Source organism: Leucoraja erinacea, chromosome 8 (assembly GCF_028641065.1).
Source record: "Leucoraja erinacea ecotype New England chromosome 8, Leri_hhj_1, whole genome shotgun sequence".
NCBI lineage: Eukaryota > Metazoa > Chordata > Chondrichthyes > Rajiformes > Rajidae > Leucoraja > Leucoraja erinaceus.
In genome coordinates, this window is record NC_073384.1 from 72,763,161 (window position 1) to 72,779,423 (window position 16,263).

Below are 16,263 nucleotides of genomic sequence, written 5' to 3' on the forward strand. Positions count from 1 at the left end.
GTCTTTGGAGTGTGGGAGGAAACAGGAGCACCCGGAGAAAACCCACGCTGGCCACGGGGAGAACGTTCAAACTCCGCACCGACAAACACCTGTAGTCAGGATCGCACCGGTGTGAGGCAGCAACTCTACCGCTGCGCCACTGTGCTGCCTGTTGTGGGGCGAGGGAATGACTGCCATATCCAAGCAACTTTGCCACGGTAGCGCAGCGAGGCAGCAGGTAGTCCCGCTGTCTCCCAGTTGCAGCAAACTGAGTTTAACCTGACCTCTGGTGCCGTCTGTGTGGATTGTGTACATTTCCCCTGTGAGCATTCCTCGAGCTCTCCAAAATGAGCACACATCCCAAAATGTTTCCTCCACAACCCTTCGGCTAATGGGCTACTGTAAACATCCTCAAGTGGAAGCAGGTATATCATTTATACTCAGTGTATTATTTTTAAGACCTGCAAGATAATTACATTGCATCACCGCTGGAATCTACAAAGCTTCCAATAGCCATTGGAGGTGGCTAAAATGTCACCTACAAATGCCTACAACAGATAATCCTCCGACATTATCGCCACCTCCAACGGGATCCCACCACTGGCCACATCTTCCCATCTCCTCCCCTTTCGGCTTTCCGCAGAGACCGCTCCCTCCGTAACTCCCTGGTCAATTTGTCCCTTCCCACACAAACCACCTGGTACTTTCCCTTGCAACCGCAGGAAATGCTACACTTATCGCTTTACCTCCCCCCTTGTCTCCATCCAAGGACTTTCCAGGTGAGGCAGAGATTCACCTGCACCTCCTCCAACCTCATCTATTGCATCCGCTGCTCTAGGTGTCAACTGCTCTTCATCGGTGAGACCAAGCGCAGGCTTGGCGATCGCTTCGCCCAACACCTCCGCTCGGTCCGCATTAACAAACCCGATCTCCCGGTGGCTCAGTACTTCAACTCCCTCTCCCATTCCGTATCCGACCTTTCTGTCCTGGGCCTCATCCATGGCCAAAGTGAGTCCCACCACAAATTGGAAGAGCAGAACCTCATATTTCGCTTGGGTAGTTTACACCCCAGCGGTATGAACATTGACTTCTCCAGTTTCTTAAAAATAGCAGAGTCAGGGGATATGGGGGGGAAGGCAGGAACGGGGTACTGATTGGGGATGATCAGCCATGATCATATTGAATGGCCAAATGGCCTACTGTTGCACCTATTGTCTATTGAAATGTTTTTTGGTATTCCACATTGATATTCATGTTGAATAATTTAAATGAAAGTTTGATTTGTGAGCACTTTGCTTCATACCCAACGTGTGGTACATTCAGCAGCCGAGGGAGATAAGATGGAGTATGCAAAAGGCATGCTTGCATTTTCCATTAAGTGCACATCTTTCGAACAGCTATCTAATGTCTGTTTGTACAGGCAGAATTCTAACTATGGTGGTTTGAAGCTATTTTATCCTGTTTTGTGTATGTTGGGAAAGAACATCTAGTTATCTGTTATATATAGTTATCTGGTTATCTACACATCTGTGGGGAGTTGCATTTTAGGAAATCTAACGTTGGCATTGAAATGTAGATCTCTGGGGAGTGTTGCAGAGCAGAGGGATCCAGGAGTGCAGGTGCATGGTTCCTTGGAGGTGGGGTCACAGGTGGATTGGCCATCATCAGTCAAGGTATTGAAGAATGGTCTCAACCCGAAACATCCCCCATTCCTTCTCTTCAGAGATGCTGCCTGTCCCGCTGAGTTACTCCAGCATCTACCTATTGAGTATAGAAGTTGGGAGGTCATGTTGCAGTTGCATATGATGTTGGTGAGGTTGCATTTAGAGTATTGTGTTCACTTCTGGGCACCATGTTGTAGGAAAGATGTTGTCAAGCTGGAAAGGGTACAGAGAAGATTTATGAGGATGTAGGAGATGTAGAGGATCTGAGCTAATAGGGAAACTCTATTCCTTGGAGGGATATGGACCAAACGCAGGCAGGTGGGACTAGTGTAGCTGGGACATTTCTCACTCTATGACTTTATCTCTTTTCAAGATTGTTTGATAGATGTTTTTAATATTTGGTTAATAAGTCTGCTCCTGTGTCCAACTTTGAAGTTAACGTTTATTTTAGAATTTGACGTCCATTTTAGATTTCGAATCCCACTTCGACCAAAGGTTTTATCTTGAGTTAAATTGTAACCTGTCAGTTATCTTTCCGAGCTAAATTCTCCACTTCATTGCTATTTTCACGTAATTTTACACGTGTTTTAAAATCAAAGCTCTTTTGTGTGATCTCCTGGCTATGCATTTAATCCTATGGTGTCAGTATAGTAATGGACCTCTCCCACTTTCACGACCTAATTCACGACCTCTGCCGAGTTTGCCCTTGACTCATACTCGCAGCATGGTCGTCACGAGGTCGTAGGAGGTCGTAGTTCGGTCGTAGCAGGCCGTGATGCTAGTCGTAGGTACTCGTGGCATCAAGAAGGTCGGGGTGTTTTTTCTAGCCTGATGAAAAATATCCACGAGTAAAAAAGGTCATGAATTAGGTCGTGAAAGTGGGACAGGCCCTTTAGAATCTAAACTATTGTAAAACCGATTTTAGAGGTGAAGCCAAGCACGTCTAGCTTGCCTTCAGAACCAGTCTGAAGAAGAGTCTTGACCCGAAACGTCACCTATTTCTTTTCTCCAGACACTATCTGACCCGCTGAGTTACTCCAGCTTTTTGTGTCTATCTTTAACTTGCACTACTATTTGGGTACATTAATCCCGGCAAAGGGCAGCTCCATTTGGATATGTGGAGGAAGGAACTGCAGATGCTGGTTTAAACTGAAGATAAACACAAAATGCTGGAGTAACACTGTGGGCTAGGCAGCATCTCTGGAGAGAAGGAATTGGTGACATTTCGGGTTGAGACCCTTCTTCATTTGGATGTGATCGGTTCTGATATTCGGTCATCCAAGCAAACAGGCGAAATGCACATCTGTTTTAAAGATGCTTTATATTATTCTCATGCAGCTGCGTTACCAAAGCAAGTCATATGCGTAACAGCTATTACTCACTAAATACCACAGTAAAGCTGGTTTTGCATAAGATAACAGCCACTTAAAACAAACATCCCTGTGAACAGCATTGAGCCCGCATTTTTATTATCAGTCAATTTACCTCGCTGTTGATCATCCAACTCCGCAACCAGTAGCTTAGCAACTGTTGGCAGCATTTCCCTTGGCACGAGGTAAAATGTAAATGATAGATTAGATGTAGATAATTTGTTTCCCTGATACAATAGCCATCACAAAGAGACAGAGTCAGCCTACCATGCTGAACCTTGTCAAATACCTTGCTGACATCCATATATACATTTATGCTGTGCCTTCATTAACCTTTGGTCACACCTTCATGAGACACGATCTCCCACATACAAAACCATGCTGACCATCTCTAATCAGCCCTCATCCATCTAAATTCATGTGTATCTTATCCCTCAGAAGGAACTGCAGATGCTGGTTTAAACCCAAGATAGACCCAAAAAGCTGGAGTAACTCAGCGGGCCAGGCAGCATCTCTGGAGAAAAGGAATAGGCTTAGAATACTTTATAGTAACTTTCTAACCATACTGGCCTGCAGTTCCCAGGCTTTTCCCTGCACCCTTTCTTAAACAGAGGCACAACATTTGTCACCTTCCAGTCTTCCGGCATCTCACCTGTATTTAAAGATTACTCATATATCTCAGCCAGGAGACCTGCAATTTCCTCTCCAGTTTCTCATAGTGTCCTCGGATATATCTGATCATGTCCGGGTGATTTGTTGTACTTCATATAAGTTGGGACATTCAGCATAAGGTTGCCAACTGTCCCGTATTATCCGGGACATCCCATATATTGGGCTAAATTGGTTTGTCCCGTACGGGACTGCCCTTGTCTCGTATTTGACCGCTACTACTCGGGTCGAGGGGGGACTGTCGGGTCGGAGCGCCGCGTCCGGCCCCGCCTCACCCGTCTTGATGTAGTGCAGCCCATGGAGTGCAGCAGCAGCAGCAGCGCCTCGCCCGTGGCCCCGTCGGTTCGGCAGCCCGGCCAGCTGTCCGACCTTCGGACCTTCGCTTACTGCCGACACCACCACCCCTCCTTCTCATGGCCGATTATCGGTTCATAAGTTGGATGGGGTGCCGGGTCAAAACTCCTCAGCTGGCCCGCCGGCTGGGCTTTGTGTGCAGTCCAGCACCCGGGCCAACTCATCATTCACCCAGCCACGGCCGAGTCGGTCAACGAATTGCCGTCGGGACTTTGTCCCTTATTTTGACCTTTTGTCTCTTATTTGGGAGTGGGAAAGTTGGCAACCCTAGTTCAACACCTCCGTGACCGTAATACTGACTGCCCACAAGGTAATTCCATTGACTGCCTCAAGTTGCCCAGTCCTCATATCTTTCTCCTTGATCAAAACAGAGGAGAAATACACATTGAGGACCTTGGCCCATCTCCTGTGGCTCCACACAGAGTTGATCGCTTTCATTCCTTGGGGGACCCATTCCCTCTCAGGTTATCCATTATTCTACATAAAATCTCTGTGGATTATCATTAATATTATCTGCCAGCTATCTCCTGTCCTGATATCCTTTTCTAACGTTGGTGAAACTCCTCCAGGGGTTCACGGTCCCAGCTGCCTATACCTGTCCCATGCCTCCTCCTTATTCTTGACCAGATCAAAGCCGGGGGCTTTGACTTTGACTCTGACATCGGGTGGGGGGAGAGTGCAGTGGAGAGATAAGTTTTTTTTTGGCCTTCCATCACAGCGATGTGATGGATGTTTGTGTAAAATGTAAATTATGTGGGGTCTATTTGTTTGTAATGTATGGCTGCAGAAACGGCATTTCGTTTGGACCTCAAGGGGTCCAATGACAATTAAATTGACTCTTGACTCTTGACTCTTGAGATCCCCAGTTTCTCTCATCATTCAAGCTTCCTTACACCCACCTGCTTTGCCCTTCACTCTAAGAGGAAGATACATGTCCTGAACTCTTCCCAGCACACTTTTATAAACATCCCACTCTCCGGATGTTCCTTTTCCTTCAACCAACGTGCTCCTGGCAACCTGAACGTGTTCTTGTCTAATATACTCAAAGTTGGCCTTGCCCTGTCTGTATCCATGACTACCTTACACATAATAGAACAGTGGTCGCTGGTCCCAAAAGGCTCAAGCACGAACACCTCATCCACTTGCCCCTCCCAATTTCCTCAGACTAGGATCAAGTGTCGACCTCTGCATATTGCGTGAGGAAACTTTCCTGAACACATTTGACAAATTCTGCCCCGTCTAAACCTTTTGCACTGTGATACTCCCAGTCAATATTGGGAAAGTTAAAATCCCCCACTACAACCACCTTATTCCTCCTGCAGTGACCTGCAATCCCCTAACATATGGTGCAACACATCCCTTTCACCCTCGCCTTGTCAGTTTCCCTGATGATCTTTCTTCTGGCTTTGCAATTTGTGCGTCTTTAGGCAATTTGGCATAAGGTCATAAGTAAAAGGAGCAGAATTGGGCCATTCGGCCCATCAAGTCCACTCCGCCATTCAATCATGACTGATCTATCTCTCCCTGCCAGCCCCATTCTCCTGCCTTCTCCCCAGAGCCCCTGACACTCACACTATTCAAGAATCTATCTATCTCTGCCTTAAAAATGTCCATTGACTTGGCCTCCATAGCCTTTTGTGGCAAAGAAATCCACAGATTCACCACCCTCTGGCTAAAGAAATTCCTCCTCATCTCTTTCCTAAAAGAACGTCCTTTAATTCTGAGGCTATGAGCTCTAGTCCTAGACCCTCCCATTAGTGGAAACATCCTCATCCACATCCACTCTATCCAGGGCATTCACTGCCTATATCTCCTTATCTCAAATTTTGTCTTTTTACCTCTGGCCTTTGTCCAACCATCTGACATATTAATACCCCAGTCACGTGTATCCTCTTTTCACTTGCCAGTCTTTGTCTTGCACCCAGCAGGATAAACTCAGCTATCTTCCAGCTTTCTCACCCCCACACCCCACCCGACATCACAATCAGCCTGAGGAAGGGTCCCAAGCCAAAACATTGCCTATCAATATTCTCCATAGATGCTGCCTGGCCCGTTGAGTTACTCCAGTACTTTGTGCCTTTATTCGTAAAATAGCATCTGCAGATCCTCGGGTTTCCAAGTTGGAGTTTACTATCTTACACTGCCCTCTGCTGTTGCTATTTTGAAATATTTTCAGTCGCCATTCTTACCTAGTTTGAGAAACACTTCTCTTGGCAGTGTGGCCATGGTGGCGCAGCAGTAGAGTAGCTGCCTTACCAGGTCTGAACACCCAGGTCTGAACACCCAGTCCCAATTGGGTGTCATTTGCGCATCATTTACGCAACATCCTAAAAATTGGTTGGCACGATGTGACGCGTGCATGGCGCGTGGTGAGGCGTAGTGGCGTATGCCCGTTAACGCCCGGCGCCGCAGGATTTTGGGATGCTCAAAATCCTTGTGCGCCACCTGCGTGGCGTATCCCATGCGCACGCTGACATACTGACAGCATAAGCTGATGTACTGACGGCATCCGTGTAGCGCATGGTCACGCATGGTTACGCACGGTGATGCACGAACATTGTCTATGCTAATTTATTATGCATCACCATGCGTCAATGTCCGTAACGCTGTGCACCCCCGTACGCCGTTGGCGTGCCATTTGCGCGTTATTTGAGTGCCGCACCACGTGACCACCCGGGTAAAGCTCGCGTCGTTTTGAAACATTTTCACCGGGAAAATCCTTGCCACGGAGATCGGACTAAGTACGAACGACATCACAAATGGCTCCCAAAAGAAGCAGGGCCCTCAAGAGAACTTGGCGCACAACTGTCGTACTACTAGACGATTTGCGCGCGACAGTCACGACCAGCACGTCACGTAAAGGACGCGCAAATGACGCCCAAGTGGGACAGGCCCTTTAGGGAACAAAAAATAGGTTGCTGTGACAGACACAAAGTGCTGGAGTAACTCAGCGGGTCAGGCAGCATCTCTGGGGGAAATGGATAGGTGATAGAGAGGTTGAGACCCTTCTTCAGACTGATTGCACGGGGGTGGGAGGCTGGAAGAAGAAAAAGCCAGGACAAGTTAGAACCAACAACAGATGAGCCCAGGCAGTGAGGTTTCCTGATAGCCTGATTATTGACAGGGGATGGTGTAAGCCAAGGTGAGGTCCGTGGTTGCAAACTCTGGGATGGTGAACTGACTTTTAGTGGAGGAAGGTGGACGAGTGGGGAGAAGAGGGAAGGGAAGGGGGAGCGGAGTGTTTGTAGAAATTACCTAAAACTACCCATTCCCCTTCTCAGGCACCTTTGCAAATTGTCCACCTTTTAAAGGTTTGAAGAATCCTGATTTGTTATTGTTCTCATGCAATAACATCTCCCTCTTGAATATTCAATCAAGCCCATTTATCGCTGTTGATAGTGCTGGAGTAAAGGGGCTGTCCCACTTGGGCGACCTAATTGGCAAGTTTGGAAGAGTTTGAAAAAAATGACATGTTGAAGACCTCCTTCGACTATGTAGAAGACCTCCTTCCACCTCCTTCGACTATGTTGAAGACCAGCTTCGACTAGCTACGACTAGCTACGACTAACTTCGGGAAAATTGGACTTCAAATAGTGGAGAGTGAAGACGATCTCCTTCGACCTCCCTTCAACTATGATGAAGACTATCCACAACTACCTTCGACTACCCTCGATTACCTACGACTAACATGTCGACCTACTACGACTGACCTACGAGCAAAAAAAGTATCGATTTTTTCCATGGCAACCTTTTTTTACTCGCGGGCATTTTTTAACATATTGACAAAAACACCCCACCTAGCTGAGGCCTCGAGTACACGGAGACCACTCTCGAGCATGAAGGAGAGTTACGAAGACCTCCTAAGACCTCGTGTCGACCATGCTGCGAGTATGAGTCGAGGACAAATTCGCCAGAACTCGCGGTGTGTGTGTGTGTGTGTGTGTGTGTGTGTGTGTGTGTGTGTGTGTGTGTGTGTGTGTGTGTGCGTGCGTGTTTGTGTCTGTGTGTATGTGTGTGTGTGTGTGTGTGTGTATGTATATGTGTGTGTGTGTGTGTGTGTGTGTTGATTTTTTTTCTTTATTTATCATATTGTTTATTATGTACTATGTTTACATATTCTGTTCTAAGAATGTCATTGTTCTATCTGGGACACATGACAATCAAACACTTGACTCTTGACTCTCTTCTTGACTGCAGCTCATTGTGTTTTAAATGTGGTCTAATTAGTGGTAGTAGGCCCCTCTCGGTCATGCCTGACCATGGGTGATGCATCCTGGTCGGATGCAAGCCTGGGCGATGTCATATGGAGGACAGGCTGTTGCCCATGGAGTACGTCCCTCCTCTCCACGTCACTGAGCGATCCAAAGGAACAGCAGGGCCGTTACAGTTTGGGACCAGCGCCGTTGCAGGAGCTGCCAGAGCGAGGTTGTAGACAACGACAAACTGCCTTAGGGGCTCCGACTCCGGATTTTCTTGAGGTTTACTCCTGGAGCCTTTTCCATGACTGGATATGGCCACAAGGCAGTGGAGGTTTTAAATCAGTTTTCCCTCTCCTAGATGGACTGCCTTCCTAGGCTGACGAGCCCCATCTGCCCGAGACTGGTGGGGGCGGGAGCGTCTACCTTCCCGTGCAGGTCTATAGCATCTGCCCACTGCCCGCTGTGCTCTAATTAAGTCGTCATTTAAGATCATTTATATTTTTTGCTACTGTCTCTGAACTTTGATTAAACTATAGCCTAAAATGATTATACTTTCAAGCAGGGAAAAAATAGTATCATCTATTTTGGAAACTGTCCAAGTTCACACTATCAATAACATTTATGATGACATGCAGTGTTGAGTAAGATAGACACAAAATGGTGGAGTAACTCAGCAGGTCAGACAGCATCTCTAGAGAAAAGAAATAGGTGACGGTTCGGGTTGCGTCCCTTCTTCAGTCAAGAGGCATCTCCAGAGATGCTGCCTGTCCCGCTGAGTTACTCCAGCTTTTTGTGTCTATGTTCGGTTTAAACCAGCATCTGCAGTTGCTTCCTGCACACAGTCATTTGTATTCAGTGTTAACAGTGACTTTTCACAGCTCAAAATATGGCCAGTAATTGCAGCTTTATAAAACATCTCCCTAATTTCTCTTCCTGGACAATGTATTCTCATGGTACCGTGTAGGAACTGCAGGTGCTGGTTTAAACTGAAGATAGACAAAAAATGCTGGAGTATCTTTAGCTGGTCAGGCAGCATCTCTGGAGAGAAGGAATGGGCGACGTTTCAGGTCGAGACCCTTCTTCAGAATGAAGACTTCAGTCTGAAGAAGGGTCTCGATCCAAAACATCGCCCATTCTTTATCTCCTGAGATGCTGCCTCACCCGCTGAGTTACGAGTTACTCCAGTATTTTGTGTCTACCTTCGATTTAAACCAGCATCTGCAGTTCTTTCCTACACAGACAGCTGTTTAAGTCTCTGTCATGTGGAGTGAGTGGGGGAAATGCAGAAGGCAAACTTTAAAGTAACTTTGAAATAATGATCCAAAAAAAGATGTCAGATTGTAATTTATTGTATCGTGCAGTGCAATGTTTGATATCATTTGGTCAACTGCATGGCTTGCTGGTTCTCCTGGTTGCTAAGCATTTTAACCCTTCCCATTGCCATACCATCTTACCAGAGTGAGGCCTTGTGTAAAATAAAGGAACTGTACCTCATATTCCACTCAGGTAGCTTACAACCTATTAGTATGTTTATTAAATTCTTCAACTTCAAGTATACACCAAACCTCCATCCCTTTTTTCCCCCCAGGGTATATACAATGTAAATCAAGTCAAGTCAAGAGAGTTTATTGTCATGTGTTCCAGATGGGACAATGAAATTCTTGCTTGTTGCAGCACAACAGAATATTGTAGGCATAAATACAGATCAGATCAGTGTGTCCATATACCATAGAATATATATATATATATACACACACATAAATAAACAGTTAAAGTGCAATAGACTGTTATAGTTCAGAGTTTGTTTGAAGTTGTGTTTAATAGTCTGATGGCTGTGGGGAAGAAGCTGTTCCTGAACCTGGATGTTGCAGATTTCAGACTCCTGTGCCTTCTGCCTGATGGCAGAGGAGAGATGAGTGAGTGGCCAGGATGGTGTGGGTCCTTGATGATGCTGCCAGGTTTTTGAGGCAGCGACTGCGATAGATCCCCTCGATGGTAGGGAGGTCAGAGCCGATGATGGTCTGGGCAGTGTTTACAACTTTTTACAGCCTTTTCCGCTCCTGGACGCTCAGGTTGCCGAACCAAGCCACGATGCAACCGGTCAGCATACTCTCTACTGTGCACCTGTAGAAGTTCGAGAGAGTCCTCCTTGACATATCGACACTCCGGAAGTAGAGGTGCTTCTGTGCTTTCTTTATGATTGCATCAGTGTTCTGGGACCAGGAGAGATCTTCGGAAATATGCACGCCCAGGAATTTGAAGCTCTTGTCCCTATCCACCATCCACCCGTTGATATAAACGGGACTGTGGGTCCCCATCCTACCCCTTACGAAGTCCACAATCAGTTCCTTGGGTTTGCTGGTAGATAGATCCTTTATTGTCATTCAGACCTTACGGTCTGAACGAAACTATGTTGCCTGCAGTCATACACAGAATCAATAATAACAAAACATACAATAAACACCAATTAAACATCCACCACAGTGAGTTCACCAAGCACATCCTCACTGTGATGGAGGCAAAGTCTTAGTTTCCATCTCTTCCCTCCTTGTTCTCCCTCTGCGCTGAGGCGGTCGATCCAGGCCGGAGATGCCGCTCTCCAGTCCAGCGGACCTCCGTGGTGATGTCGCCGCTGCCGATAGCCGGAACGCCATCCCCGCTCCGAGACGGCCCGCCACAGTATCAGCTCCGGGCCGCCGCCCCAGCTCCAGGTCGATGCCCCAGCTCCAGGTCGCCGCCCCAGCTCCAGATCCTGCAGTCTCCGCACCGGGCCGCTGCCCCAGCTCCAGGCCGATGCCCCAGCTCCAGGTCGCTGCCCCAGCTCCAGGCCGCCGCGCCAGCTTCTGGTCCCGCAGTCGCTGCTCCAGGTCCCGCCGTCTCCGCTCCGGGCCGCTGCCCCCGCTCCAGATCCTGCCGTCTCCGCTCTGGGCCGCTGCCCCAGCTCCAGGCCGCCGGGCCCCGCTGCATCAGCCCCAGGCCGCCGCCGAAAGCCAGAACGCCGCACCAGCAAGTCGGGCCACCGCTGCTCAGCCCCGAAGACGGCCAGCCTCTCGTTGGTAAGCCCTGGCTGGCTCTGCCTCCGGAGCCTCGGGGTCGGTCGCAGGCTGGAGGCCGCCAGCTCCGCCATTAGGCCTCAGCGCAGACGGAGGCAGAGAAGGGGGATACGACATGAAAAAGTCGCATTCCCCCGAAGGAAGAGACAGAGAACATGTTCCACCCCCTCTAACACAACCCAACAAACTAAAACTTAACCAAAACAAGACAAAAAAAACAACAGAAAAAAGTAAAGACAGACGGACTGCAGGCGAGCCGCAGCTGTTAACAGCGCCGCCACTTCCGGAATTGAGGGCCAGGTTATTGTGCTGGCACCATTTGGTCAATCGGTCGATCTCACTACTACACTGACTCATCCATTTCCTAAGTCCTCTGGTCACTCCGTTGCCCTCCTTCCAACACATCTCCCAGTCCTGTGTCCCCTATTTATTCACCCTACTTTTGCCCCCTTTCCCAACTCCCTTTCCACACATATCCCCTTCCACACATATCCCTTTCCACACATACCCCCTTCCACACATACCCCCTTCCACACATATCCCCTTCCACACATATCCCCTTCCACACATATCCCTTTCCACACATACCCCCTTCCACACATACCCCCTTCCACACATACCCCCTTCCACACATACCCCCTTCCACACATACCCCCTTCCACACATATCCCCTTCCACACCCCCTTCCACACATACCCCCTTCCACACATACCCCCTTCCACACATACCCCCTTCCACACATATCCCCTTCCACACATATCCCTTTCCACACATATCCCCTTCCACCTATATCCCTCTCACCGGCTTTACATTTCGCTTCCTCTCTTCTTCCTTATCCAATGCCCTTTTGTTTCCTTTGCATCCCTAGACTATTTCACCTGCTCTACACATCCGCCAATCCCCCTCACCTGTATCCAATTATCATTTGAAGGACGAAATGTGTAGGAGGGAACTGCAGATGTTGGTTTAAACCGAAGATAGACACAAAATGCTGTAGACCCGGGTCCTGACCACGGGTGCTGTCTGTATGGGATTTGTACGTTCTCCTCGTGACCTGCGTGGGTTTTCCCCGAGTTTGGTTTCCTCCCACACTCCAATGACGTACAGGTTTGTAAGTTAATTGGCTTGGTATATGTATAAAATTGTCCCTAGTATAGGATAGTGTTAATGTGTGGGGATCGCTGGTCGGTGCGGACTCAATGGGCCGAAGAACCTGTTTTCCGCGCTGTAAACTAAACTAAACACCATAGATGCATTTTTTGCAGACATTAGGTGACTGTTACAATAGTCAACCTGAGGAGAGTGTTTCATGAGTTAACAGCAAGCAGATGCTGAGAGCCTTGCACATGGCCACATACCTGTGGGATTATAAGGAACTGTTTAGGGGTTTGGTTTGTTCCAAGCCAATAAGATGATAATTTTGTAAACGGAAATGAAATGGTTCCAAGGTTTGGGATCAACAATATTTTCCTTGATCATCTTGGTTTTATTGAGGATTCTTTCTGCTTGTTGAAACAATTTAACCAACGAGTCCATTCACAGCAGAGTAAAAGATTGGATGAAGTTCGGCAGATTTCGTAGGGAATCACCGCAAAACCACCCTCCGATTTCCAGTGCAATTTTGTCTTCCTCACCACAATGCAGTGGTATGAAATACGGCAGAGCTCATTGTTTGAACTCCTGGCCTCTTGCTGAACCTCGAGTTCATGAGCAGCCCTGGATTATAAAGAGCCGAGGGGCAGATTTGCTTTGCATCCCGTGTTCAGCTTTTGCTGCATACTGGAGACAAAGTCAGCGCCTCTGGAGAGTAGCAATGGGTGCCATTTCGGGTTGAGACCATTCTTCGGTCACCCATTCCTTCTCTCCCTAGATGCTGCCGGTCCCGCTGAGTTACTCCAGCATTTTGTATCATTTGTTGGACATTGTCCTGCTCCCACCTGTCTTTTCCAAGGTCGATTGTATTATAGACAAGGATGGCGGGATTTGAATTTGAATTTTTGTTCTGTTTGTAAACTGCCGATACGGGCAGCTTTTGATATGAATACTCTACTACTTTGTATGTTGATTTTGTTTTGGGAATAAAGTATTGTACAAAAAAAACTTTCTTTACCATCTTTCTTTCCTTACTCCAATCAGGCTGGCCTGAAACATTAGGGATAACTCCGCTATCCCTAGGAGCTCTTAGGGATAGCGGAGTTAAGGGATATGGAGAGAAGGCAGGAACAGGGTACTTGGGACGACAGATGGCGCAATGGGCTAAAGTGTTCGACTGGCGACCGGAAGGTAGCCGGTTCGAATCCCGCTTGGAGTGCATACTGTCGTTGTGTCCTTGGGCAAGACACTTCACCCACCTTTGCCTGTGTGTGAATGTGTGTGAATGTGTGTGAGTGTTTGGTGGTGGTCGGAGGGGCCGTAAGCGCAGATTAGCAGCCACGCTTCCGTCAGTCTGCCCCAGGGCAGCTGTGGCTACAGAAGTAGCTCACCACCACTGAATGTGACTGTGGAGTGAATGAATAATGCGATGTAAAGCGCCTTGAGTATCTAGAAAGGCGCTATATAAATCCCATCCATTATTATTATTATTATTACTGATTGTGGATGATCAGCCGTGATCACATTGAGTGGCGGTGCTGGCTCGAAGGACCAAATGGCCTGCTCCTGCACCTATTGTCTATTGTCTATCATCTGTCCAATCCCTCCACTGATGCTGCCTGACCCACTAAATTCCTCCAGCACTTTGTCTTTTGCACAAGATTCGAGCACTTGCAGTTCCTTATGTTCATATTTTTATTATTTACCTTTTGTATCAGTGATTTTTCGTTCAATATATTTGTGCCAGAAATCCTGTCAATGAGTCCTCAGTGTCAATTTAAATGTTCTTTTTCTCACACAGTGGAGGAATTCCTTTAACATTGCTTTTGCTCTTTGCTTTTAAGAACAACCACAAACTTCTGACGAAATGGAGCAATTGTATAAATCGTTGGAGCAAGCAAGTCTTTCTCCGATTGGAGTACGTCGAGCGTCAACAAAGAGGGATTTCAGGCGATCCTTTATAAAGCGCAGTAAAAATCCTGTTGTCAATGAAAGACTGCACAAATTCAGAACATTGAACAGTACGCTAAAGGTATGTCTATTTTTACGTCTGGTGATAAAACAAAATTCCTTTCAATATGCACTACAAAATTATCTGCATGGGTAAACTGTTGAAAAATAGTATATTTAATAAAACATGGAGCTTCTGTTGAGGTGCAATTTTCAGTTAGATGATCCCAGGTGATATGACAACATTGAAACCAACAATATAAAATCCGAAGATAGACACAAAAAGATGGAATAACTCAGCGGGTCAGACAACATCTCTGGAGAAAAGGAACAGGTGACGTTTCAGGTCTTGAACCAACACATCGCCTATTCCTTCTCTCCAGAGATGCTGTCTGAACCACTGAGTTACTCCAACTTTTTGCATCCATCTTCGGTTTAAACCTGCATCTGCAGTTCCTTCCCACACAATACAAACTCTGCGGGCCATTGACACCAAGGTATACAATTGCAATAGAAGGAAGTTTTGAGGACAGTATTCTGTTCGGCCAGGGTAGAATACAGAGGCCGTCGGGAAATTCAGAAGTTTTATCTTCAGGTTTGTTCTGATCTATAAATGTCAAGAATATAGTTTTACTTTGTCATGCTCCAGGTCCATGTGCAATGTAGAAGATAATTACAATTATGTAATTACTGAATACGCTGCTGCAAGTGATTGCTGTGCATGTTGTCTGGAGGTACATTGTGTTGAGATTTAGCAGGGGAAACAACACACTTAAAGTTTGTCTTGAATTCAAAAGAACACATCTCCTCTTGTCAGTAGAGTTCTGAACATTCTCCTTGGTAACAACATTTACCCATGAAGCAGAGAGGTGCTGAACCTTATAATGTTATAAGGGATAGGGGTAGAATTAGGCCATTCAGCCCATCAAGTCTATTCCCCTATTCAATCTATCTTTCCCTCCTAACCCCATTCTCCTGCCTTCTCCCCATAACCTCTGACACCTGTACTAATCAAGAATCTATCTATATCTGCCTTAAAGATTTCCACTGACTTGGCCTCCACAGCCTTCTGTGGCAAAAAAATCCACAGATTCACTGCCCTCTGACTAAATGTTCTTCAATACAAGTTATCCAACTGCAAAACATACTATTTAACAATATAACATTGGGCAGCACAGTGGTGCAGAGGTAGAACTACAGCCTTACAGCACCAGAGACCTGGGTCCTGACCACGGGTGCTGTCTGTATGGGGCTTTGTACGTTCTCCCCGTGACCTGCGTGGGTTTTCTCCGAGTTTGGTTTCCTCCCACACTCCAATGACGTACAGGTTTGTAGGTTCATTGGCTTGGTATATGTATAAAATTGTCCCTAGTGTTAATATGTGGGGATCGCTGGTCGATGCGGACTCAATGGGCCGAAGAACCTGTTTCCGCGCTGTATCTCTAAACTAAACTAAACACCATAGACGCATTTTTTGCAGACATTAGGTGACTGTTACAATAGTCAACCTGAGGAGAGTGTTTCATGAGTTAACAGCAAGCAGATGCGGAGAGCCTTGCACATGGCCACATACCTGTGGGATTATAAGGAACTGTTTAGGGGTTTGGTTTGTTCTAAGCCAATAAGATGATAATTTTATAAACTCGCCACCAGCAATGAAATGGTCCCAAGGTTTGCGATCAACAATATTTTCCTTGATCATCTTGGTTTTATTGAGGATTCTTTCTGCTTGTTGAAACAATTTAACCAACGAGTCCATTCACAGCAGAGTAAAAGATTGGATGAAGTTCGGTAGATTTCGTAGGGAATCTCCGCAAAACCACCCTCCGATTTCCAGTGCAATTTTGTCTTCCTCACCACAATGCAGTGGTATGAAATACGGCAGAGCTCATTGTTTGAACTCCTGGCTTCTTGCTGAACCTCGAGTTCATGA

At 46.9% G+C, this 16,263-nt stretch overlaps 1 protein-coding gene across 2 annotated transcripts in view; it reads left to right on the forward strand.

Annotated features, from left to right (window-relative positions):
- ipcef1 (interaction protein for cytohesin exchange factors 1) overlaps positions 1-16,263 on the forward strand; it is a 134,463-nt gene that overhangs the window by 104,734 nt on the left and 13,466 nt on the right. For both annotated transcript variants that reach the window (XM_055639982.1, XM_055639983.1), the window contains exon 10: positions 14,225-14,412. In XM_055639982.1, the coding sequence (XP_055495957.1) occupies positions 14,225-14,412 (188 nt within the window). The remainder of the gene's footprint in view (positions 1-14,224; positions 14,413-16,263) is intronic.